A 26,892-nucleotide genomic window follows, 5' to 3' on the forward strand; every position below is an offset into this window, starting at 1 on the left:
TCGAGCGGTGCAGACAAAGGAGGGGCGGAGGGAGGAGACGGAGGGTGTGGGCAGAGGCGGCTTCACCGGCGCGGGCAGGCGGGCGGCAGCGGCCGTACTCCTCTCGCTCCTCGGCAGCGGGGACCGAGAGAGGGAGCTGTGGCTGAGGAGACGCCAAAATCCCCCTTAGCGCTGCCTGCGGGAGGGGGAGGGGGCACAAGATGGCGGCGGCCGGGGGGGCGGGAGTTCAGCTCATGGATCCCGGCGGGCGGCAGAGGGGAGACCGGGCCGGCTGAGGCGGCGGCGGCAACGGGCGGGGGAGGGGGCCGATCCCGCGTCTCCCCTCAGCAGACAATACAAGCGCCTCGGAGCGACTCCCCGAACCTGCCCCAGCCAAAATGGCGGCCGAGAAAGAGCGGAAGTGACGTAAGCCCTCATTAGCATAAGAGGACTCATTGTCCAGCCAAGTGGGGGGGGGCAGTGAGGGACAGTACCCCTCCCCCATCACCCTAGGAGAGCAAACTCCCACCCATTCTTGCACCTAACTTTTTCTGAGGGTGGGTGACATTAGCAGTCTTCCACCCCCGCCTAAAGAAAATTATATAATCCCTACTGAGGGGCAGCTCTCGCGAGAAATAAAAGGATTTACCATTGACCCACTAGGAGGCGCCGTGGATAATGGCCGCACTGCGCTTTCATGGGCCCGTGTGCACGGCGGGCGCCTTCCTCTGGCCGCAGCGCCGGCGGCGGAGGCAGAAGCAGCGGGCCGTAGCACGCGCAGTGCTCAAGTCAGGTGGCCGTGCTGGGGATCCCTGCGCGGGCCCAGCTGGGCCTAGACTACACTAGGGGGGAGGGGGTGTGGGGCAGACGGGGGTGGGGTGGCTCCACGTGCTCTGAGGCCCTGCGCTCTCAAGAGATGGGCAGCAGTGGGAAGGGGCAGGGGCACTTGGTGCCTGCTGCCTCCTGCCTTAAATGAAGTGTGAAGGGCCTCCCGTTCCACACACCGACCCCACGGATGCCCGACCCCTTGCTGGTGGGGTGGGATAGTCTGTGGGCAGGGGCGGCATTTTACTGGTTTCCTGTTGCCCTGGAATTTGACATTATTCCAAGTCCCAGTAATGGATCTTCTCTTTGAAGAAAACAAATGGGATCCCTAGTGTTTGGAAGCCACTGATTGGTGAAACCTAAGAATGAGAAATTATATGGCCAAGGGGCCTCTACAAAATGCTTAAAAACTACACTTTGTGGTCCTAGGGACAATGATTCAATGCTCTCACAATCTGGACAGCATAGGACAACACAGGGGCAGAGTGCTACCTATTGAGGCCCACCCCAAACAACACATTATCTCAACATTTTTGAACTCTGCATCTGAGAATATATAATTGGTTAGAAATATTGAAAAATGAAAATGGCAACTGGGAAGGATTAGTCTGTTTTCTTACTATGTACTCCAAAGAGATACCTGTCTTTTGAAATTTTTCTAAATTTCAAGTTAAAAACATTTCAAACCAAACTTTCAAACTATAACTCAAAAGAATCTAACTTAATAGAAAATAAAATTAAGTATAGTTACAAATGCACAATGTCTTAACACTCTGGTTATTGGTTTAACAAGCTTTTCACACAACACAGTACTCCGTTAATTTCTGAAATCATGATAAAATACATCTTTAAAACCCAATCAGTTTGTTGAGGGGAAAACAGCTGGAAAAAAGTTGTACAAAAAAAACAAAACATAGGTGGGATAAAACATTTGATTCAGAGGAATAAAGATAAAGAATCTAATTACATGTTGCAGAAGACATGCAAAGGTTAATATAAAACAAGCAAAATAATTTTATCTTTAGTTTTCTTTAGATATACTTAGATTTCATACTGTGATAATAAAAATACAAAGGAAAAACATCTGGATTTCATACTTGGCCCCATTTATAAAGTTTTTGGATGCTGGATTCAGATGTAAATGTTTAAAAAGATTTTTTACAGTTTTTAAGTCACCAGACTTACTAAAAAAATGAATCTAAACAGTCCAGATTCTTCTCTAAATGACTTCCAAATGGTGAGACAGTTGCCACTGCTCACTTTACATTAGATTCCAAAATTTAGTATTTTAATCCTGATAGCATTGTAATAATTGTGGGAATAAGAACTGAAGAGATCAAAAAGGCAAGTTACCGACTCTAGTGAGGTCTGAAAAGGCTCTATTTTATGCACAGCAATGCCCATTACTGGAATGTGTACCAAGGATTCAACAATGGGAAGGGGAAGGTTTTAATGTTCAAAATGACACCACAGGTGTTATATTTATACTCTGGCATTCTGTCTGGTAGGATCTATTTGAGGGAAATGCAAATGAAAACTCAGACTTTAAATTTCAGCAGCCAAATTAAGCCAGGAAAATGTAGTAATTGGGATATCACTCACCAAACCAGATTATTAAAGAACTTAGGAGACACCCCTTCCATTTACTTGCAAAGGAAAGTCTACTTGATTTTAAGCTTTTCTTGCTCAAAATATGTCACACCCAAATTTTAAAAGGTTCATGATCCAAAAGTCTGGCTACTGTTAGAAACCGACCTTTCTTATTAAACAACTTAACCTGTATTTTAACTGACGGAATACCTTTCTGGAGAGTAAAGATATAGGGAAGAGATTTTTGTCATATTTGTGAAAATGTGTACTTTGGTGAGGATCTTAAAATAGTACGATCTTTATAAAAAATAATCCATTAAGATGTTAAAAAATTACTATAGGGGAGCAGATGTGGCTCTAGCGGTTGAGTGCCTGCTTCCCACGTGGGAAGGTCCTGGATTCAATCTCCAGTGCCACCTAAAAACAAAAAAGGAAACAAGCAAACGAATGAAAAAACCAACTCAGGGGAGCCAATGTGGCTCAGTGGTGGAGCTCTGGCTTCCCACATACAAGGCCCTCGGTTTAATACCCAGCCCCAGTACCTCAAAAAAGAAAAAAAAAAATTTACTGTAGCAATTAAGTTTTATGTCTCATGGTCCTCAGTATTTACTGATAGAAGTTACTGCTCTATCAGAAGGGGAAAAAAACAGCTATGCAATCAACTGTTCCCATGCCATTTCCAATTCACAATATATATTTTAAATACACTTGCTCTGACAGATGAAATACTTCATCAATTCAACAGCTGCAAAGAACCAAAACCTTAACATTTTGCTGTAAATGTACTACTTTAGCTCATTTAAGATGTTTGAGATACATTTTTAAGGAAAGGGCATAGGTATGTATTTTTTTTTCCAATTCATATAGAAACACCCATGTATTTTATGAATATAACATTCCTCTGACTCCTGACATATATTAGGTACAAAGAGCTATGTATGAATCCAGTTTTTATAAAGATTTCAAAATTTCCCTAAATAAGAAATTCTGTATTTGCATACTCCAATGAAAGCAGCGATTATTTTGTGCAAAACAAAATCATACACATCTATGAATTTCAATACAGCAAAATAAAAATGAAATTGAGAAATTTACTCATTTTTCTAATTTAATTTAAAATATCAAATGGGAGTTTCTCCAGAAAAAAGATTTACATGAAATTTACCTTACCTTATGATATATGCTCTAAGAGTACATTAAATTGAAATGAACATGGTAAGTACATATGAATAACTTTCTTTTAAGTAGTAGCAAAAAGAGTCAACAATCCTTTCAAGAAAGAGATTATTTCGTTTCCTCCCAGCTTGGATTCACCATAAACACGATCCACAAATGATATAGGAACCTAGTTAAAAACAATATACATGAGTCAGTCTTCAAAAAAAGTAGAAGGGCAGTAAAGTAGTTACACAAAGAAACTCTAATTCTGCAAAGGAAATCCCTCAAGTAAGTTTAGATATAGGGGATTTTAAAAGCAAATGTGTGTACCTCCAAGATTTAAAAATTAACCATGCATTTTAAGACCTAAAAATAGGCCATATGAAACAAATCTACAACTGTTTTAGAAAGCACTGCCCTGAACATTAAGTCAAAGGTTAACTCAAGTTTCAAGGCTGCTTTTCAAGGAAAAATTATACCCCAAAAGTAAAATGGCCTTTTACTTAATTCTTTTAGTTATCAGTCAAATTTAGCCATCACTGTTTTAGCATTGTTAAAAATCTTATAATTGCCACAAGAGAAGCGACATTCCAGTTAGATATTTTCTTGCTTTGAAGAAGAATATTATTGTTAAATGAGGAGAGTTTTCTCTAAGACTTCATTAGCTAGTTCTAAATAGTACAGATATTCCCCTTGCCCCAACTTGCTCTGTAATTTCAATAATTTTTATCTTCTCACAAGAAATGGGCACATAAGATTCATCATTTCTTTTAAAGTTGAGGGTTTTTGGCTACGACAACAGAAAAAGTGAAGAGACTGATCCCACCAATTCTGGCTAGTCAGAACAAAGGGTCAGTATGGACAAGGTAGCAGCAACTTTTAATTATGTAAAAGTAAATGCTGCTTTCAGATAACATTTTAAACTTTATATGTCAAATGTATAATTTGAAAATGATCTGAATTCTGGATATTCTAAGCAAGTGGAAGCCTCCCATATTAGTTTAGTAGCATGAAAGTTAAACTTAATTATAAAAAGTCTAAACCTTACTGGTTCTTTATGAGAAATACAACATATTATTACCATCCGTCACATACCTCACCGATTGTATAATTCATCTGTCTTGCCCGAACAATCATCTCCATCTGGAAGACATACCCCTTAGAAACACATTTTTCTATCAATTTCTGTAGAACTTCCTTACGGTATAATCTGTAAGGAATTAAAATTATATATGAACACATGGATAAATTACTTGCCTAGATATATCTTGAATACATGTAGAACCTAAAACTTTCACCAACAATTTGTATATAGAAAGTTCTCACAGTTGATGATTATGGTACATTTGTCCTGAACCAGAAAGGTCATGAAATATTTGCTGAATAATTTAGAAAATGAATTCTCAATACCTTTTAGAGAATCATCTTCCTATTATACTATCATATCATTTGAAGACTTTCTATTATTTTTAGTTTACAAATTTTCTTAAAATTTACCTTTAAAGTTGAAAGAGGAGAAAATGTTTCAAAATACTGGAACAATAAGGTTGACAGAAGATGTGGAAGGGACAATATAAACTAGGTGGCAAGAAAGAACCCAAAAACAAGATCTTCCTCATAAATGTCTGACGATTTTCTATCTCCCAAGGTCTATGTAATAAATGCCTTGGGATTAATGGGGTCCCTCTAGGGATCCCTCTAGGATGAGCTTGGGTTACCAGTCAGGTTAAGGCAGGAACTATGCCACACAAAAGATGCTGGTGTAGTTCAGCTATCATTAGTTGAGGTTGCAGATAGGCAAATATAATGGGTGAATGCACAGCCTAACTTTATGTGGACTACAGGCCAAACACAGAGCTCATCAGGTTTACAAAATAAGACAGAAGACCTGGGAAGTCTAGGGCTTAGAGACCAACCCAATCACTTCTTTCATTCTCTGAATAGCATGGAACTCTGTTTTCAGAGTTACCAAGGTCAGAAAAATGATCAGAGTCCCTGCGGGTAAAGAGGCAGCAATTTCTACCTCTTCCCCCTTTTTTACAAAAGCAAAGAGAGGCAGTCTGGAGCAATTTTGTTCTCTTCACAGTTAAGGTGACCTGGATTATGAGGCCTAAAGGTTTTAGCTTTTTTTAACCTTTTCCTCAGGTTTCCTAAGGCTACTCTACCTGTTAGCTTTTCAAGCTTTTAAGTGGGTATCTGACAAAAGACAGTAAAGTGTTCTTTACCAAAACAGGTTCCATAAGAATTCAAAATGAAGTAAGGAGAGTCTCCTGGCCATAATATTTACTCAGTAACACTGATTGAGCAATGTACTGTGTTGGGTACCTTTTTATGCATTAGTGTTTTAGCAGTGAATGAGAAACTAAATAAAGATATATCAATTTGGCAGATGGTTTTAAGTGCGGGGTGGGAGGACTAGGATAGTGATGGTGCAATGTTTCAGCATTACCTTTAAAGTTGGGATTGGGCTATTATTTCTTTCCCTTTAAGAAATTATTTTATTTCTCTTAAGAGTCACTGCCTAAGACATTTATTTCTACTCACTTCCCCCATGGCCAATCAGGTAATATTATATACATGAAGCCATATGACCAATAAATGGGACAACTAGGATCCAGGTGGTCCTTGTTAATAAGGCTTTATGTCACATTGTAGTCTTTTTGGAATTCCTTTTCTTATTTTGTAAAAGGCACATGCCTCCTAAATATAAGAACTTTATCTAATGACAACTTGCATCTTGCTGTATGTATTTAATAAGCGATTGTCCTTCTGAGAAGACAAGAGCTTTCAAGTATTTTGAAAAATAGTCAAACTTGAACTGGCTCACTTTTATCTGTCTGGCTGCTGCCATCTGCTCCGACACACCCACATCACACATCACAGCTTTCATTACATGAAATCCAGATCTCACAGGTCAGCCTTTACCCCACTTCTAATCCCCAATGGCTCTGTAGGCAGTGAAGCATCCTCAATCCATTACTCTCCCAGCTGTGTTTCTCTCTACAGCACAGCCCCCATAGGACACTGCCTATATTTTATGTAGTTGTGGACACTGCCTGTATTTTACTTGCCCCATTTGAATATGTAGGCTCCATGAGTGTAGGGCCTTTTAACTCTTGGTCAATGCTTGGTACAGAGTAGATGCTCAAAATTAGGGATAGGCTGCAGAGGTTTAAAGGTGAGGGAGCCTCCATTGATAAAGTAACTAGGGCAACCAGGCCAAAAAGCAAAAATCCTTCCTCCATAACCTAGAGGTACCCTGCGTCTTCATTCAAAACAATCACACCCATGGCCTGTGAAATCCACATTGATGGTCCCTCTGCACAGAGATTTTGAGTGCCAGGATTCTTTCATTGTTGCTATATAGCAATCAGAAATCTTAATCATATAGCAATTCTTTTGCTTTGAAGAGATTTATAGGGCCCCTACCTTTTATACACCAAATTCTCCTTTCTAGAAATGAGGCTTCATTTTCATTTTGTTTTGACCTCTAATTTGTGATGGTTCCTCTCTTTACTTTCTAATCTCCCTCCCTATCTCTGAACAGCTGTTCAACAGCCTTGGAATTATACTGGAGATACTAGTTACCTTCAGCTGCCAGATCCTAATTTATCTTTTTTTGTTGTTGTTAATTTTGACACTTAACAACTTAGATTTTCCTGCTCTAAACAAGGACCTAAGAATCAACATTAAATGGAACAAAGCAAACATCAGGTAATATAAATCATTAACCAAAGCATGGGATATGGACCTTAAAGAACAGTCATTTTGTACTTCAAGAGATTTTTTAAAATTTGGCAATTCATCTACTGCAGCAAGTCTTAAATTGAAAAAGTTCTACATAAACATTAAAGACATGAAACTTTTCTGCAGACAATGCAGACTTATAGAAGTGTAGAATCTTACTGGACTGTGTACTGTTCTTTGGAGTCCATTATTGGAAACAGTCCTGTTCCAAATGAGCAGTGAGTGGCCACCAGGGGACCCTGTGGTCCCCTCAAGGAGCTGAGCTCTGATATAACTGTTAACAAGCATACCAACCCTAAGCTCTGCCTTCAATACTCTCCTTCAGGAAAGTACTTAGAATTCAATCAGCTTTCTTAAAAGAATGACTCAGAACTAAAAAGGGGTAGAAACCTAAAGCATTTCTTTGAAATATGTCACAATAAACAAGAAATTTGAGCAAGAAGCCATAAATAGTAGAAAAACATAAAATGAAAAATTTTCATTGTACCTGAAACTTCCTGTTAAATCCGATGCTCCTGGTCTCAGCAAAATCTGCGTTATAAAATTGGCCCCCCGGCTGACGGAATATAATAAAATTTTCTTTTTAAAATACAGTTTATAAAACAGAGAAACATAAGCAATAGGAAGATGGTGAAAATGCCACACTAATTTCACAAATGCAACACTAATTTTTCAAAAATGTTAATTCACTAGAACAAAGATAACTTTAGTTAGTGAAAAGAGATCTGATACTTCTCATTTTTCAGAGAACACAAGTAATTTTATTCTTTGAAAAGTGAAATTTAGAGAGGTCTTATAAAGGAATTGCTCCTTCAAACTTCAGATAAGTACTAAAACAGATTTTGAAACAACCTCTGATAAGATTTACCAACAGTCATTATTTAGAAATATGAACATCTGTGAAACAGCAGAAGAGATAGGGATTTGGCAATGAGCTTCCTTTTCAGATTCCAATAAAAGCACAAAAAAAGGATTGTTTTCAAGGAGGTAATAGGTAAGTCTGCATAAAAATGGCTTTTTCTTTTTTTTCTCTCATGAAGCAGTGGAAGAGGGTTCAGGGTTTTGGGAAATCTCTGGAAAATGACTTCAGGCTCATTCTATGACTTTTAGGGTATATATTTCAAATATAACCACCAATGACTAATAGCTATTAGTATTATTAACATTTCAAAAATATATTAATGTGCCTAGAGAAGTGGCTTCTGTACTGCAGCTATTCAGAAAAAAGTTTTCTGGGGCAGCCTGAAGAGAACAGCTTCTCTCCAAAGCTAAGCAAACATCAAGGCCCTCTATAGGAAAGATTTTCTTTATGCAAATAAGCACAGGGTTAGGTAGATGTCATACTTTGTATAATGTTGGAATAATGGCTAAAGAAAACCATTTCCTCTTTAATTTACTTCTAACAGCTACAAAAAAATTCCAAGACACACACATTCTGGCCCCCTCCGAATGAGATTAAGCAAAGTAATGAAAAATGCATATACATGTATTTACATATATATACACATATATACACACAAATATGAAATCTGTGTATCTATTTAGGTTTAAATTTTTTAGTTGGGGACCTTTAATTAAAATGCAGATGGAGCCAGAGAGACCTGGGTTCAAATCCAGGAGTTTAACTTTAAGGCAGTGCATATATTAACCACTGATTAACAGATACATTGAAAAACTGTAATGTGACCCTGACTGAGATTCCCTAATTTTAAATAATAGCTGAATGAGTAAATTCAGAGAGGCCTCGGAGATCATTCATTCATTGGTTTCAACCACGGCTGGACAATAAAATCATCTAGGGCACCTGTGAAAAATTCTGATGTTTTTGGCCTACCTCTGGAGATTTCGATTCAATTGGCTGGAGGAGGGGGGATAAGATGTAGTCTTACTTTTTCCCTATGGATTCTAATATTCAAGCTGGGGATGAAAATCACTGTCTCATCTAACTCTTCATTTCACTGGAGAGAATTATTGAGACCTGCTCCTCCAAAAAACTAGGCAGGTCCTTCTTTTTTTTTTTTTTTTGGAAGTACTAGGGCTGGGGATTGAACCCCGGGGCCTCACATGTGGGAAGCCAGCACTCCACCACTGCACTATACCAGCAACCCGATTTAAATGTTTTAAAATGACTTGCCCAAGGTTCCACAGTTAGTAAGAGGCAGAGATGAGGTTTACTTAATAAAATCTTCAATAGGAATGAAGTGGGTGATAAACAGTATTAGTAAGGATTTCTACTAATGTTGTCCCTTATTATATAAAAAATAAGGAGCCATACAGACCCTCTACAGATACTCATCTTCCCAACAAACGCTGACAAGTATGGTAAATTAAATGTGATTAAAAATTCTATGCAAGTGTCCCCATCAAGAAGTAGATTCTATTTCCCCATGCCTTGATTACGAGCTTGCTCTGACTAAAATCTGATGCTGTGCAAGTCCCAGAGCCTAGGCCTTAAGAGGTCTTGCAGCTTCTACCTGTGTACTCTGGCACTACTCTGAGGATGCCATGAAGAAAAGATGGTCTAGCCTTCTGGAAGATGAGAGGCCAAGTACAGGACTCGAGATGGCCCAGCCAACAACCAGCACCAATTGCCAGACTGCGGCTAAGGCCATCCTGGACCCTCCCACATAGCAGACCTTACAACTGCATGAAGCTCATAAATGAGCCCAGGGAAGCCAGCAGAGGATCCACTGGGCAACCCACAGAAGAACTAGAAAGAATCAGTCAGTGTTGCTTTAAGTCTGAGTTTAGGGTGATGTTATGTAATAAATAATAACCAAAACGGTAGGTTTTTCATTTTATGATGAAGAAAGTGCAAGCTGACATAGGCTGAAACAGGCAAATGACCCAGGCATGTCTGAATTCAAAGCCTCATTACTTTATGCTATGCAGTAATAACCGAAATCCTGAAGTATCTTACTTAAAATGATAGAAATAAGCCAGACTTGAAAGGACAGACACTATATGATCTTACTAATAAGAAATAATTAGAATTAGCAAACTAATAAACAGTATCTAGAATACAGGTTACTAGGGGACAGGGTAGGGATAGGGAGTAGGGAGTTAAGGCTTAAAATGTACAAAACAAATGTACAAAATGTTTTGGTAATGGATGGTGATGATAGTACCACAACATTGTGAACGTATTTAACAGCACTGAAATATATATCTGAATGTGGTTGAGAGAGAAATGTTATGTTGTATGTATTTTAATAGAATAATTTTTTTTAAAAACCCATGGATTATAGTTAATAGTACAATTATAAAAATGTGCTTTCATCAATTGTGACAAATGTTATACCACACCAATGCATGGTGTTGCTAAGGTATATAGCAATCTGACATGGTTATGAATTCCAAAAATAGATATTGGGTTATGTTTGTAATCTGGTCTGTACCTGGGCAAGATTAAGTTATAATTAGGGCTTTGATTAGGTCACATCATTAGGGCATTGAGTCCCACCCCTTGGTGGGCAGGGACTCACAGATAAAAGGCATGGCAAAGGACAGAGTTGAGGGTTTTTGATGTTGGTGTTTTGATGCTGGAGTTTGATGCTTAAGCCTAAATTTGATGTTTAAGTAAGCTCACAAAGGAAAGAGAAGCAAGCCCTGGGAAGAGAAGAATCCTGAGCCCAGAGAGAAGCAAGACCCTGGAAGGGAGGAGCCCAGGAAGCCTGAATCCTCGCAGACATCTGCAGCCATCTTACTCCAACACGTGAAAGTAATTTATGCTTTATGGCCTGGTACCTGTAAGCTCCTACCCCAAATAAATATCCTTTATAAAAACCAACCAATTTCTGGTATTTTGCATCAGCACCCCTTTGGCTGACTAATACAAGGCAGTATCCTGTATTTCATGCATGATTGTTCTTTAAACTCACTACTTCTCTTATTTAAAAAAAAGTAATGTAAATAGAGGGAAAAAAACAATTCAGTCCAAAATACAGATTAATAGTTCACTTAAATCAAAAAGATACAGCAGATAAATTTTTGCTGAACAAAGGTTCAAAGGTGTGTGCTGATTTTTCCTTAATGTAAAACATTCAAAATGAAACACTCTGATCATAGTAAAAACTGTAAGAAGCTACATGGGAATATTTTATTGGAAGTTATAATCTGGTCCCACAATTCCCAAGGCAGCATGGTAATTTAATCCAAATACTTGTTATATATATGCAGTAGTTATACTGAAAGATATAGATAGATGGCACATGTAGATACCTGATTATTTTTCTTTTCAAATCCCAGCCATATACACCTCCATTTCCTTTGTAGCGAGTTCCAGAGACAATGTCAAAATTACCCTCCTTTTGTTTCCTGTAGGAAAAATTAGCTGTTAATTAGAAAAAGTTATTGAGCTTTCAACAGTTATTTTCATGACCTACACAAACAGAAATTTTAAGACCAGCACAGAAAAAAACACAAGGCCAAGAAGACAGATGGACTATATACTACTGAAAGACCTTCTTTCAAAGTAGTGCTTAAAAATCTGATTCTTTTTCCTTAGTAATTTTTTTAATTTTCCCCTTCCCCTCCCCCCGCCCTGCTGCTGTTTTTTTTTTTTCTGAGTCCATTCGCTATGCCATCCTCCGTATCAATTTCTCTTTTTGTCTTCTCATTTTTTCTCCTCTAGGATTCACTGGGATTCCATCCTGAGGACCTCTGATATGGAGAAAGGTTCCCTGTTAGCTGCACCTCCTCAGATCCTGGCCTCTGCTATACCCCACTCCGATTCTCCAACCCCTTGTTTGTTGCGTCATCATCCTGCTGCATGACTTACTTGTGTTGGCACTGGCTCGCCATGCAGGCACGCCCTCTCCTTTTTCACCAGGAGACCTCAGGGAACCAACCCAGGTCCTCCCACATGGTAGGTAGAGGCCCTATCATTTGAGCCACATCCACTTCCCTTTTAGTTAATTTTTAAAACTACAAAATAGAACTATCTGCTGATTGTACCACATAAAACCACCCTAAAATGTATTAATTCTTTTCTCAATACCCCTCCATTCTGATTCTGTTCCTGACCCCCTCAAGTAAACAATGCTAATATATACTAATAGCCTAGTATCCATCCAGACCGTTCTCTTTGCTTAAAGAATGGTAATTCAAAGGCACACAAACCCCTAAGGGTTTTGGTTGCTTTAACAAAATTGTAATCCAAAAAAGTATATTTTACAACTTGCTTTTTGTCAGTTAACAATATATATCACAGACATCCCTGCAGGTCAACAGAGATCCTTCCCATTCTTCTTAATAGCTACAAAATATTCCACAGAATATTCAACCCACATACTACTTGGTTGTTTCCATGGTGAGTCCCCTCTATATCACCACAATGAAACATTCTTATAAATATATATTCTAGTGTTTAGGTGCTCCAAAATGGATAATGGAATTGTTAAAACAAAAAACTTATGTGTATTTTTGATCTGAACATATATCCAGAAATTAATTCTGAAAAGGTTATAGCAACTTATACTTCCTCCAGCAATATTTGACTATGCCCAATTTCTACCATCTTCATTGGCAGTGGATGTTACTGTTACTGCCCTAAAACATTTTGTCAAACAGGTAATAAAATAGTAACCTACAGTTACTTTAATTTACATTTCCTGACTACATCCCAAGGTGAACATCTCCTTTTACATTTATTAGCAATTGGACTCCCTCTGCACAGGGCTTTTTTATACCTTTTACCCATTTTCTACTCCACTAGCTCCATTTCCTTATCAGGTAAAAAGGGCTTTTTAGAGAAATAAGGCCCTGACTTTGATCATAGTAAAAATGGGGTGATCCAGGAAGAACTCTGAGGTGACTTTATGCAGAAATCAAAGGATGAGAAAGCTGGCCAATCAGGAGCAAGCAAGGAAAAGGCATGACAGGCAAAGGTACCAGAGAGCTCTAGATGAACAAAGCAATGAAGAAGTATGTCTGTGATATGGTAAGCCAAGGGGACAAACACAAGGCAGGTTCAGAAAGGGTGGCAAAGGCCAGATCACAGAGGGCCTAGAAGGGCAAGAGTCCTGTGTGTAATGAGAACTCCCCAGAAGGGAGTGGCATGATCTGATTTTGTTTCTGGATATTTAGCTTACATTTAGAACAACTTCCAGATTCTTATTCTGACAGGTATTTCATGGTCCCTTGGGTTTTCTAAGAAAATATTCTGCAAATAAATATAATTTGTATCCTTTACAAATATTTGTAAAAAATTCTCATCTTAATGCATTATTTAAAATCTCCACATTGAATGATAGCTGGTATTCCTATCTTGATGCATGTATTAAAAACACTTCAGCATTTCACCATTTAGTAAGATGTTTGCGTCAGGAGACTGGGTCATCTTTAATATGTTTAAGTGGTTTCCTTCTATTTCTACTTTTAAAGTTTTTATGAGAAACAGCTACTGAATTTTATCTAATACCGTTTATAGCATCTAGATTTAAACATACAGCTTTGTTAATGTGATAAATAAATTATGTTGAAGGATTCCTGATGAGCCACTCCATATTCCAGGAATAAACCCTACTTGTTTATTGTGTTTTCTGATGCAGGGCTTAATTCCATTTAAATGGAGGCCTCCCGTTTTCTGTGGAGGGGAAGAATTTAGAAAATTATCTGTTGATTTGTTCTTAATGGCTCCTAAAATACAGTAGCCACATATCTATGTTCATCAGTCTCTAATCTATATGGTTATATTTTTTATAAAAACCTTAAATAGCATGTGCATTTTAATTTCTGAAGAATGAAAAATGCAAATAGGTCTAAACTAATATCAGATAAATGGTTTGAATCATAATTCTTTCAAATATGAGAAATAATACCTACCTAATGAATTCAGGAATAAATTTTGGCTGAAATTTAGAAAAAATAAATAGTATATCAGTAAAATAGGCTAAAACTATCATAATTAGCAAATAAAGAAATATGCCACTTACATGGTGTGAGAGATCAGCATCCATAATAATTATGTAGTTTCCTGAAGCATGTTTCATTCCATGTATATACGCAGTTCCTAAATATGAAAGTATTTATTTTCATTAAGGGAAATCATGAGAAATGTTTATGTATACATTTGAATAGGGAAGGAATTGTTAAGCACCTGAGAAGCATGTTAGTCCTTTAAAGGTGATACTAATAAATTGGTAACCTTTCACTTTAAACATACACAGTTCACATACATTACATATATATACAAGAAAGTAGCTGGCCTCCCACCCCCAATTTGGATGCCAATTTAAGAGAAAAATTTCTAACATATTTCAGTTTAGCAAGGAAATGGTATAAAAGTCTTATTGGATTATAAAAAAATGACCACATTCCCATGGTTTTAAGAAACCATCTTGATGTTGGTGCTCCCTAAGTATTTACCTATACTTCCCTGAGCACAATATTCACAATATCCTGCTTCCTACTTTCTATCTCCACTCGCTTTTTTCAGAAATGACAAACACAACATATTCCAAAACTCAATTCCCAATTCCCCACCTCTAAAGAGGTTACCCTCTCAGGAAACGGCACTACTATCCATCCAATTGCTCCATCTATTAGTCTAGGGCTGATCCTCAATTTCCAGCCTTTACCTACTATTTCTAACCTATAATTAAGTCCAATTGATTCTATATCCAGAATCTCTCAATTCCATCCTTTGTGTTCAACTTCACCTTCATCCCAAGCCATCACCATCTGAATCACTGACTACTAACCTACACCAAGTCTCCAAGTCTCCTTGCTTCTGCTCTTACCAAGATTTCATGCCCATTTTCACAAAAGCTACCCAGAAAAGTGTCCTCTATACTTTAAGCCAGGTACACTAAGCCTTGTGCTGGTATTTAGGGTCAAAGGTGCAACTAACAATTACTTTGCCACCTTCATGCCTAAAGGTCCCTTAGAGCATGGCAGGTAGGGATAACTGGTCAAAAGCAGGATTTGGGAACTGCTGCATTCTCTAGTCTCAAATCACTATAGTATTTTACCAGCAGGCTAAAGTCTTTCATCTTCTTTTGTTAAGTGACTATCCATAGCTTTTTGGATTATCATTGACTCATAAGTTAATTTTTTGGCTACTTTCATGGCAGTTCTCAGAAATTTAGATTCTAAGCTACTCTGGGGATTCAGATATTCCAAACACTGTGATGATGCCAGGAAGCTGATGGTCTTCAGGATAGGAGATATTCAATTTTTAGGAATTGTGCTTTCTCCAAGTTCCCAGATTTTTCATTAATATCATATAAATGGGACCAATAGTAAAAATAAAGGCATTCAGATTATCACCTCCGAATTACTGAGGTGGTAGGTGTGCTGGTCCAAGATGTTTGCCCTCAGATCCCTATCTGTTCTGAACTGTGGGGAACCACATTGACTAGGTTCTCTTGTAACCTGGCTTCCAAACACTTTGGTCAAAAGGAGATACAGGGAAAAGATAGCAGGGAGGGAGACAGGGAAAAGCCCAAGTATCCTCCGTTGCTTACTCTACCTCCCAACAGTAGCTGGGTATCTCCCATGGCTCCAATTCCTGTTAAGTTTCCCCACCCCATTCTTTCAGCTACTCTGGGTTGCCTCGGTTCCTGTGCTCTGAAAATATCTCCATTGTTACCCCATCCTTAGGGTTGGTAGCAGTCCACAGCTGTTACTAATCTCTGAGTAACCTCACTATTCCATCTGGCTTCTCAACAATTCCTTCACCTGTGTAACCAGATTCCCTGTATTCAAAGACTTACTGAAAGTGGTTTCTGTTTTCCTGAGGCAGCCTAAGTTAAACTATTTAAATATCATTAAGATCATTAAAAACTGTCATTGTAGGTTATTGTATTTTGGTCCTGTTCTGAACTGGGAAAATACCCACTGGATCATTTACTTACTAAGGCAAGTAACAGGTATGACAGGTGGGTGGGTCTACCTACCTAGTCCCAACTTTTTCTCTCGTGGTCTTAAAAGCTGTAAGAATAAGAAACAACATTTTAACTCAAATAAACAAAAATCTGACTAGTTTTAATTTTATTCATGTAGGTGCCTACTCATTTTAATAGAATTATAATTGAATATATTAGACATTAAAAAAATAAAGTATACTTAACATAATTTTTGCCAAGGTAATAAAAGCATCTGGTAACAAACCAAAAAGTTTAACAGCTTTTGAGGAAAAGCAGTATTCTTCCACTCCAACAGAAGTGGAATTTTAAAGATTTTTTTTTTTCTGATGCAATCCACCATACTTTAAACATGCTTTTACAATTTAAGTTGATTCATCAACTTAAACAATATCCATCAATTCTTTCCTCTGAAAACTAAGGTTTAACTTACTTATTCTATACCTTCTCCAAATAATCAATAGGTATGTTTGTTTTGTCAATCCCTTTTGTGATTTTAAATGTTTATACCACTCTGCTTCCATCAACTTAGTATCTTGTCTTTATGCTTAGATAATCTCATTTCCTCCTCTCTGGATTTAATGACATGACTTAAGGGTAATACTCCTAAAATGAAGGTTGAGTTCTCTCCTTTCTTAGAGTTTGTCAATTAGTCTCTCTGTTATTTTTTACTTCATATTTGGACCCTGACTTTGGTTAGCTTTTTCCTTTTCGGCTAAAAACTGGGGCTCAGTTAAGACTCACCAGTTACTATATCTTATCCCCTTCTGCCTCTGACAGCATAAAAAGCAGGTAGACCCAGACTGCAAATCTCTAAACAAGAAATTTTCAGTTCAATTCAACTAGGGTTAGTTTTCTACTACACGCAAGGTTTTGGGGAAGAAAAAAGAGAGCTAAAATACATTCCTTCCCCATAGGAACTTATATAAAGGAGAAATAGACATTCATACAATTATCTACAATAATTACAATTTACTGAACAAATTTAAAAATATAAGTCAAAAGGTTTTATTTGATTTTGTGGCTGAACATCTTCAACTCATTGATAATTTACTGATAAAATACAGATCCCACTGGGTACCTGCCTGAAAAAGCAAATATTGTAAAGTTCTTTTTTTTTTTTAATGATAAATGCATTTCATTTTTTTTTCCAGATGTTTCAGTTCATGCAGGTTTTTCCAAGCTGGTAAACACTGACAAATTATTTCTCCAAAAGAACTAAAACCACACATTCCCAAACAGTATAAATATATGGTTGAACTAACTTTACTACACCTCACCATTTACGAGTTACATAATAAAACAAATTATCAAGCATTCAAATATTAAGTTATACAGCTCAAAAGGGATATAAAATATTAGACGTCTGCTGACTTCATGAGCAGAAACCTACTTCTTTTTTTGCAAGAGGTTAGAAAGGGACGGAAAGGAAAAAGCAATCAGACTTCACAAAAACAGCTGTTAAACAATTTCCAACTGATATGGAAAAAAATATAAGAATTTCAGAAATTTTATAATTATTCTAGATACCATAACAAAGCATCTCTACCTTTAAAAAAGATATTTACTAAATTAAGGAGCATATCCTACATGTTCTGCACAAGACAAAAGCAACATTTTACTAAAAATATTTAACAGCCCCTCCCATTCATTTGTCAAGCCCTCCTGGTTAAGTTGCATCCCAAAGTGTAAATGTTAAATTAACTGTAAGTTTTTGTTGTCTAGAGACATTAAAGACGTTGCTTCTGTATGATGCAGAGTTTCAAAATGGAGGTTTTTCTCTAAAGTCACAAAAAAGGATAGAAATTAAATTATCAACGTAAGACTTGGTACAAATCTCAACAAAAGTCAATGGTAGGGAAGTGGACTTGGCCCAGTGGTTAGGGCATCTGTCTACCACATGGGAGGTCTGCGGTTCAAACCCCGGGCCTCCTTGACCTGTGTGGAGCTGGCCCATGTGCAGAACTGATGCATGCAAGGAGTGCCCTGCCATGCACTCCTTCGTAGGAAGGGAGCCCCACGTGCAAGGAGTGCGCCCCGTAAGGAGAGCTGCCCAGTGCGAAAGAAAGTGCAGCCTGCCCAAGAATGGCGCCACCCACACGGAGAGCTGACACAACAAGATGATGTAACAAAAGAGACACAGATTCCCATGCTGCTGACAACAACAGAAGTAGACAAAGAACACACAGCAAATGAACACAGAGAACAGACAACGGGGGGGGGGGGGAGGGGTGGGGGAGAAATAAATAAAATAAATCTTAAAAAAAAAGTCAATGCTGGTGCAAACCTAATGTTTACTGGTACAAATGGAGATGTAAATATAAAGTGACCAGGCAAATAACCATATAGGCCCTACTTTCAATGTTTGAAATGAGAAGGAATAATCCACATAAGGTCTAGAATGTTCATAGTTCCTGTGATTTTAAGTTCTGTATGAAACTAAAAATATACTAGTAGTACTGGGTTTCTGGCATCTAATCTCTCAAAATTTCTTATATATTGGTAAGATTCTGACATGGAAATAGATTTAAAGAAGACATAACTCAATACTGCATCGTTTCAGGAAAGGTTAACTGTTACAAATGATAAGCCCATTTTAAATGCTGACCAGCAAGAATCTTTTGCTAAGTGTCCAAACAGGCTGACTGTAACCCAAGAGTTTGCAATTCTGTCAAACTTGTAGCATGGTAAAACTGCTTTTCAATACTCCTATGGAACCTTCATTAGACTTCTTCACCAACACACTGGCTAAAATGTTCAACAAATTAGGTCCTCTCTCAAGTTCCACTTCCACAGCAAGAGGCAATCCAATTTTATTGAATGCAAGATTTGTTTCTGTGACCATTAGAATCTTTGATTTTAGGACAATACTTCTTCAAATTCAAAAGTTGTTTGCTGTTAAAAGCTCCATGCCGCTTTTGTCTTATGAACTATACTATACATATTTCATACATATTTCATTCCACCTTCAAACAATGCTAGGGCAACAAGCACTGGAGCTCTCCTAAGACCTGAAACACAACGAACAGCAATGCAGCAACTAGAGTCTTCACAAAAGTTAATTTTTTACAAGAGTTAACCAATCACCAACAATCTAGTTGGATTGGGATGCATTATCATCAAAAGGCCAATCAAGAACATAGATGCCTTCTTTCTCCACAAGAACTGTATGATAAATTGCTTCACGTACTCTTTACTTTTGTAGTAACTCCATACTTCTTAAGTTCCTCTAGACATTGTCTTAAGGTTGCATTGGTTGGATTGTGTGTGATAAGAAAATTCATGTTCTCGTATGACTTTGACAGGAGCTGGATGGTTCATTCGAGCCATTTTAGTTTAGTTAGAAAACACACAATAGGATTATGAAAGAATTTAAAAAATTGAATACAGAAATGATGTAAAGGAACTGAAGTCTACTTCAATATACTCCACTTGAAATTCTCAGTGCTCTGCATATTAAGTTAGGAGTAATGGGAAATGAAGCGAACCTCCTAAAAAGCAGCAGCGATTCGATTCTTCAATCCAGTGATACTGAGGCAATATAAAGAAGTGCACTGAGGTTTACCCCATCCAGGTAAAAACTCTTGCAAAATGCTCTGCAGATTTCAATTCAATCCTTCTGTGTCCAGGTTAACCACTCCTACGGGAGTTTCTTGGTGAGTAGTAATGAGTTTCTACAGTTCACTTGTCTGCATACAGGTCATGTTCTATGTGGCAGTCATCTCCATTGCCTTCAGAAACTCCATAAATGTGTGACCAAGAACACCGCATAAAGGAATATGTTTATTCATTGAAGATTGTGGCCTAATCAAACAGCTGGTCCCAAGGTGCAGCTCATGGGTTGGCAGCACCAGGCTCTACCATACAGTGAGCAGCTTCGAAAGCACGTTGCTGAGCCGGCCCCCAGCTGAAGGAGCCAATACTCACGCCAAGGGCAAGAATGCATTGATGTTCAGAAACAAAAATCACCACCACAGATGGACACACACACACGTGTGTGTAGACACCAAACATTGACCTGGCTCTCTCTGGGGGAAGGGACTGTGATAAGGGTCAGGAAATGCTCATCAAAGGCAACTTCAGCTTTATTTGTAACATTTACATTTTATAACAACAATACACTGATGCATTTCTTATGTAATAAAATCCTTCAAATTGTTACTATTTAGTGTACTGTACCCTTTCTCAGCCCATTTCTATGTGAGGCAGGAGGGCATAGAAAGGAGGATTCTGGAGCCACATGGCCTTGCTACCTTCCTAATTGCTATGTAATCCTGGGCCTATAAAGGGCACAACAGCACTTACTTCATAGGGTAGTCATGAGGAATAAGCAGTGAATTCATATAGTGCTTGGAAGAGTGCCTGGCACAATCTCTTCAAAGTATGCTTACCATACTGCTTATAAAATACTGTAATTTGACAAAAACCTTATTTTGTAGAAAAAAAACTGTCATGGAATACCTTACATAAATGTCAGTTAAAAGCAAGTAACTGCCATTTCTGACATGACTTGATGTTGTGGGAAAAAAAGTTGTTTTACATGTTCTTGTACATGTGGTTGGGGTACTCATCTTTGTGGGAGATGATATTTTGGTATTTTGGGGTATAGAGAGACATTTAATCTCTCAATATTATAGTTATGCTTAAAAATAATGACCATGTATTGTTTTTATTATCAGAACAATTTTTAAAAATACTAAACTATAAAATAATGTCTAAATATAGGTGAGTTACCTGATCTTAAATTGTGAGATGTAACAAACCACACAGATCAAATACAATAGGAGCATTCAACAGAGAAAGGCTCAACTCTTCCACAATCTTGCATCACCTGCCAATACTCATTATTAACACTTTAGAATATGTGCCCCCAATTTTTCTCTTTGGTCTCATCTCTGCCATTTATTAGTTGTGTAACCTTGGAAAGTGACTTAACATCTCTCACCTGTTTCCTCATCTACAGAATTTTAAAAATATATATTTTCCTTGGCTTTTTTTCTGAAATACTTCAGTTAGTTTGAAGGCTAGCTGACAAAGCATATGTACTAAATTCTTTACCTGAGGTATTCTAATAATTATTAAACTCAAAATGTCAATAGTGCTGAGGGTTAAGATAACCTGGTCTATACAACCTACAAATAAATACCCAATGGCTACAATATGTTTTCTACTCAAATCTGTTCCTAGCTGTATGCTTCTGGCCTAAGAATTATCCAAAGGAAAGCTCACAGGTATACTCATTTATGGATTAAACTGGAGATCAAAAATAAAATTTATGAAGCTATTATAAAATGAACATTTGCTTAAGTTACTTCTGTAAGAGAACAGGCTTCAAGGTAAAATGGGAATATCAAAAGTTTAGAAATCAAAAAGACAATTTACCGTCCAAAGCTGTTGTTTTCTAAAAAGTTATGAACAAGAAAAGCATAAAAAGTTCTAAAACATTTACCCAAAAAAGAAACACAGATCCAAACCCGAATTTTGAGTTACAATACATTTTGATATGATGTCTCATAAGCATCATGTATCACTGAAAACAATCACCCTCCCCAGCAACTGACAAGGTGTCAGTAGCTGGCAGTATTCTCTATTGAGAATACCTAGAGAAAGGGAACAAAAGAAAGATTAAGAAAGACACAAACTACTAATTGCAATGCACCCCAGTTCATAATATTCCTTGTCAATTCAGTATCATGTTTCAATCCCTCCCTTCAGGAAAAATATCTGCAGAATCAGTCTAAGTGTTCATACAAAGACCCACTACTTTGCTGTAAAATTACCACTAAACATATTAAAAATGTGGAGGGGAAGAGATGTGGCTCAAATGGTTGAGCATCTGCTTCCCACATGGGAGGGCCCAGGTTTGGTTCTGGTGTCTCCTAAAAACAAAACAAAACAAAACAAAACAAAACAAAACAAAACAAATAACAAGCAAAAACAAAATGAGGGAAGTGGATTTGGCCCAATGGATAGGGTGTCCACCTATCACACGGGAGGTCGAAGGTTCAAACCCGGTGATGAGCTGGCTCATGCACAGTGCTGATGTGCATTAAGGAGTGCCGTGCCACGCAGGGGTGTCTCCCGTGTAGGAAAGCCCCACGTGCAAGGAGTATGCCTCGTAAGGAGAGCTGCCCAGTGTGAAAAAAGCTCAGCCTGCCCGGGAATGGCACCGCACACATGGAGAGCTGATGCAGCAAGATGACACAACAAAATGAGACAGATCCTGGGTACCACTGACAAGAATAAAAGCAGACACTCAGAAGAACACACAGCGCAGACAACTGGGGAGGGGGGCAGGGAAGGGGAGAGAAATAAATAAGTAAATCTTAAAAAAAAAAACAACAAAATGAAAAAACAAACAAACAAAAAGAACTCAGGGAAGCTGATGTGGCTCGGTGGTTGAGCACTAGCTTCCCACACTTGAGGTTCCAGGTTCAGCTTGCCATAACCCAAAAAGGGAAAAACCAAAAGCACAATGAAAATGCATCTACATTCCAAGTTTATATATTACTCCTTATCATTTCAGTTCCTAGACAAATAGATAGAATTTAACATTGTTTACTTCTCATCTTTCCCCTACATTAAGTTTTCCTGCACAATCTATATGATACAATCCTGTTCATATTCACTCACAATTTTGTCTGACCCATAGATCTTCTCCAACTGTTCAGCAACTTCCTTTGTTCCATCTGGGCTTCCATCATCTATGATTATAATTTCATAGTTGATTCCACTAAAATAAACAGAAATTAATTTAATTTAGCCTTTACTTTTCTCAAATTTAAAAACTGCAATTTAAAAATGACTAATTTCTCAACAGTGGAAGTTTACTGCCATATTTACCCACTAAGAAAAAGTTCAATTATCAAATGAATAAGAGAGTTAGGGAAACGGACTTTGGCCCAGTGGTTAGGGCGTCTGTCTACCATATGGGAGGTCCGCGGTTCAAACCCCGGGCCTCCTTGACCCGTGTGGAGCTGGCCAGGCGCAGCGCTGATGTGCGCAAGGAGTGCCGTGCCACGCAAGGGTGTCCCCCGCGTGGCCCCCACGCGCAAGGAGTGCGCCCGTGAGGAGAGCCGCCCAGCGTGAAAAAGAAAGAGCAGCCTGCCCAGGAATGGCGCCGCCCACACTTCCCGTGCCGCTGACGACAACAGAAGCAGACAAAGAAACAAGACGCAGCAAATAGACACCAAGAACAGACAACCAGGGGAGGGGGGGAAATTAAATAAATAAATCTTTAAAAAAAAAAAAAGAGAGTTAAAATATTTAGTATTTTATCTCCAAACCCCTTATGTTGCTGGAAAATACACATGGTAAAGTCTTTAATTAAAATATATAGTGAAAATAAAAATTAAAAATTAAAATAAGAAAATATATGGGAGAGCAGATGTAGCTCAGTGATTGAGTGCCTGATTACCATGTACAAGGTGTCCTGCGTTCAAACCCCGGTACCTCCTAAAACATACATATATATATATACACACACACATATATATGTATACAAATGTATATATAGGAGAATATGGGAATTCTACATTCTGCATTTTTCTGTAAATCTACAAATGCTCTAATAAGGAAAATGATATTTATCATATAGAAATACAGAATATCGTATGGAATTTTATTTATCCACTCTGGAAATGGAGGTTACATTGTAGAACCTTAATATTAAATCTAAGTTACAGGGTAGCAGATGTAGCTCAAGAGGTTGAGCACCTGCTTCCCATGTATGAGGTCCTAGGTTCAATCCCCAGTACCTCCTAAAAAAGAAACTAGCTTATAGAAGATATTTCAAAAATATTTTCAAAAAGCAGCACAAATGAATCAAGTAGCACTGAGTGATTATTCTCATAAATTTAATTCCAAATAAATTTAAATAATCTGGAATAAATCTGACTTAATCTAACTTTTAAAAGAAAAGTCCCATTTAGAATTATGACAGTCTTCTGCCACTATTCCACACAATTGTACCTATTATCTCACAGCTTTAAATGAAAAATCAGCACAGAGAATTACCAAAGATTTCATAGAGCTACAGAATTAATATATTACCTTCCAGTAACTTCATGTGATAGTTTCTATTCTAAAAACTCCCAGCCAATACGGTACTTGGTGGATAAATACTGCACGGATGTACACATGATCACCATCATGTCACCTTCTCTATTTTTTTAAAAGAAATTTTTCTTGTTAACTTTATCAGGAGACTTGAGGGAAAAGAAAAAGGAAGCACAGCTAATTGCCTACCACACAACATTCTGTTTCTTTTTGGTCTTGCTTTAAGAAACATGCAAGAAAATCAACCAGATAACATAATCCACTTTTAAAGGTTTAAAAAAGTTAGCCCCAGCAAACCTGGGAGACAAGAAAGTAAAGCCCAGTCTTTCTGTACTCTATGAGTAGATATGTCTTTACCTTTCCACTGTACCTTAAATTTGGATACATGCTTTGCATGCCAAAAGATAATGATCCTATTAAGCCTCCTCTTGATATAGAGGTGGAGGGACATCACCAAGCCAGGGTCCACAGGATGGAGGAATAAAATATGGATTAGAGTGAACTTACTGGTATTCTCCTATAGAACTATTGTGGTGACTAGTAATAGGAGAAACTGTAGCACTGATCTGGAGAAAGTGGTCATGGTAGTTGCTGAGGGCAGGGAAAGGGAAGAAGAGATGAGATGTGGAGTCATTTTCAGCACTTGGAGTTGTCCTAAATGATACTGCCGGAACAAATGCTGGACATTATATACCCTGCCATAACTCACTGAATATACTGAGGGTGAGTGTAAACTACAATGTAAATTATAATCCATGAGGTGCAGCAGTGTTCCAAACTGTATTCACCAAATGCAATGAATGTGCCACAATAATGAAAGAGGTTGTTGATGTGGGAGGAGTGGGAGGGTGGGGCATGGAGTATGTGAGAACCTCTTACATTTTTTAATGTAATATTTTTTATGATCTATGTACCTTAAAAAAAAAAAAGACAATAAAAAAAGATAATGATCCTAGTAGAAGGGTCTCTAACAGACAGATATACTTCATAAATAAAATGGAGTCATTTATAAGCAAAATTACCCCTCTCCCCCCAACATCAAAGAGCACACACCACCTGAGAGTGAGGCGGCTTATTCAAACTGAGCTGATTTAGGTAATTTGACTGCTTATGAAAAAAAGTTTCCTTCACTAAACTTCACTTGGATTAAAAAAAGCAAAAAATGCAAAAACCATTAAAAAAGATAAATTACATTAATTTTAATTGAGCAAAAATATAAAATCAGAAGACATGTTGCAAGAAAATCAATTACATGATAATTTCCCTAATTTGGAAAGAGCTTGTAGAAACCAAACTAAATAGATCAACAATGAAATAGTAAAAGAAGATATAAATTAAAAATAAACCTTGAGGGGCCACGTAGGTGAGGATAGTTACCTCAAACAAATGCAAATCAAACAGTAAATATGTTTTTCACCAATTAGCATTTCCAAAAATCTAAGTTTAATAATGCTCAGACTGGCTAGTCGATGGGGAAAGCAGGTACTCTCTAGATTGCTGGAATCATCTAAAAAACCGATACAATCTTTTTTGAAAGCACTTTGGCAATAACTGTCAGTTTTAAGCACATCTCTGTTGACCCAGCAATTCCACTACGAGGACTTTACTTCTGGGATACCACAAGTACGCATTATTCACTAACAACACTCATTTAACGAAGGAGCACTCACTATGTGTCAAGCACTTTTCTAAACGCTGGAAGGAAATATGGTGTGAGCAAGGTCCCTGTTTGTAAAGCAAAAGCCAAAAAATAAAAAAATCTCGGGAAATGATGTGTCCAATGATACGACCTGGCCAAATAAATTTTAACGCAGCCATATGGAATATTATCCAAATCTCAAAATAATCTACGCTTGTATGTGCTGGACATGGAAAGATCTTCAACGAGTACACCACGATCCCACTTGTGTTACCGTAAAACTAACCCAAACTCCAATCATCCCCTCCCCAGTTTCTACCAACCACACCAAACATCCACCAGTGATCAACGCGGAAACCCCTCTGCTCTCTTATCTCCAGAAAGGTTATCCTGCCCAGCAGCAGCTCCCCAACCCACAAAGATCAAGCCTCGTCCTTACGTAAGCGGCCGGCACGGGGGCAGGGAGGGAGCCCGCTCACAGACTCCCGGCTCCCCAGGCAGATCCTAACCGCTTAGGTGGAGGAGTGAGGTCAGGCTTGCAGCAAAAAGGCAAGGGGTGGGAGATTATAATGAAGACATTCAAGGGCAGAAATAAGAACCCGGGACAAGGATAAAATCCGAGAAATGTCCCCCTCTGCTTCCCTCCCAGGGTGGACTCCTCCGCGAGGCTTCCCGCTGGAGCCAAGGAGAAGCCGGGCAGGGCCGCCTCGCGCAGCCAACGGCCGACACCCAGGCCGGGGAAGCCAGCTCATCCCGTCCCTCGGGGAGGGAGGCCAGGCGCGCTACCTTTCGGAGAAGCTTTTCACCAGCAGCCACACGATAAGCGGCAGGTTCTCGCGCTCGTTATAGGTAGGCAAAAGCACCGAATACTTGTCCTGCCGCGGGGCGCGCCCCCCCGGCTCCCGCCGAGGCCTAAGAGGTGTACGACTATCTTCCAAGAAGGCCATGGCGGAACTGCGCAAGACGCCAGAAGCGGATGACAAAACGTCAACGCGAGAAGGGGGCGGGTCGGACTGTACCAAAGTCGAA

General features: G+C 38.4%; 1 protein-coding gene and 1 pseudogene across 1 annotated transcript; both read right to left on the reverse strand.

The window, feature by feature from the left end:
* Nucleotides 1-1,334: 1,334 nt before the first annotated feature.
* On the reverse strand, nucleotides 1,335-26,810 carry DPM1 (dolichyl-phosphate mannosyltransferase subunit 1, catalytic). The gene is made up of 9 exons (XM_004462192.5): nucleotides 26,650-26,810; nucleotides 22,800-22,899; nucleotides 16,200-16,233; nucleotides 14,235-14,311; nucleotides 14,125-14,150; nucleotides 11,521-11,616; nucleotides 7,787-7,855; nucleotides 4,648-4,762; nucleotides 1,335-3,739 (listed from the first exon to the last, which is right to left on the reverse strand). Exons 1-9 carry the CDS (start codon nucleotides 26,808-26,810, stop codon nucleotides 3,635-3,637), a joined length of 783 nt encoding a protein of 260 aa, XP_004462249.1. The 3' UTR covers nucleotides 1,335-3,634.
* Nucleotides 16,284-21,463, reverse strand: LOC111765047 (protein tyrosine phosphatase type IVA 1 pseudogene; annotated as a pseudogene).
* Nucleotides 26,811-26,892: the final 82 nt, after the last annotated feature.

The sequence above is a fragment of the Dasypus novemcinctus genome, chromosome 24 (genome assembly GCF_030445035.2).
Source record: "Dasypus novemcinctus isolate mDasNov1 chromosome 24, mDasNov1.1.hap2, whole genome shotgun sequence".
In the NCBI taxonomy this organism is placed as follows: Eukaryota; Metazoa; Chordata; class Mammalia; order Cingulata; family Dasypodidae; genus Dasypus; species Dasypus novemcinctus.

What these genes read in the sequence shown, in the direction of transcription:
- DPM1 (XM_004462192.5), bottom strand. Translation starts at nt 26,810, where the DNA reads ATGGCCTTCTTGGAAGATAGTCGTACACCTCTTAGGCCTCGGCGGGAG. An exon ending in GATTTAACAGGAAGTTTCAG is followed by an intron (nt 4,763 to 7,786) that starts GTACAATGAAAA and finishes AATTCCTTACAG; the next exon opens with ATTATACCGTAAGGAAGTTC. An exon ending in TGAATTATACAATCGGTGAG is followed by an intron (nt 3,740 to 4,647) that starts GTATGTGACGGA and finishes GTTTTTAACTAG; the next exon opens with GTTCCTATATCATTTGTGGA.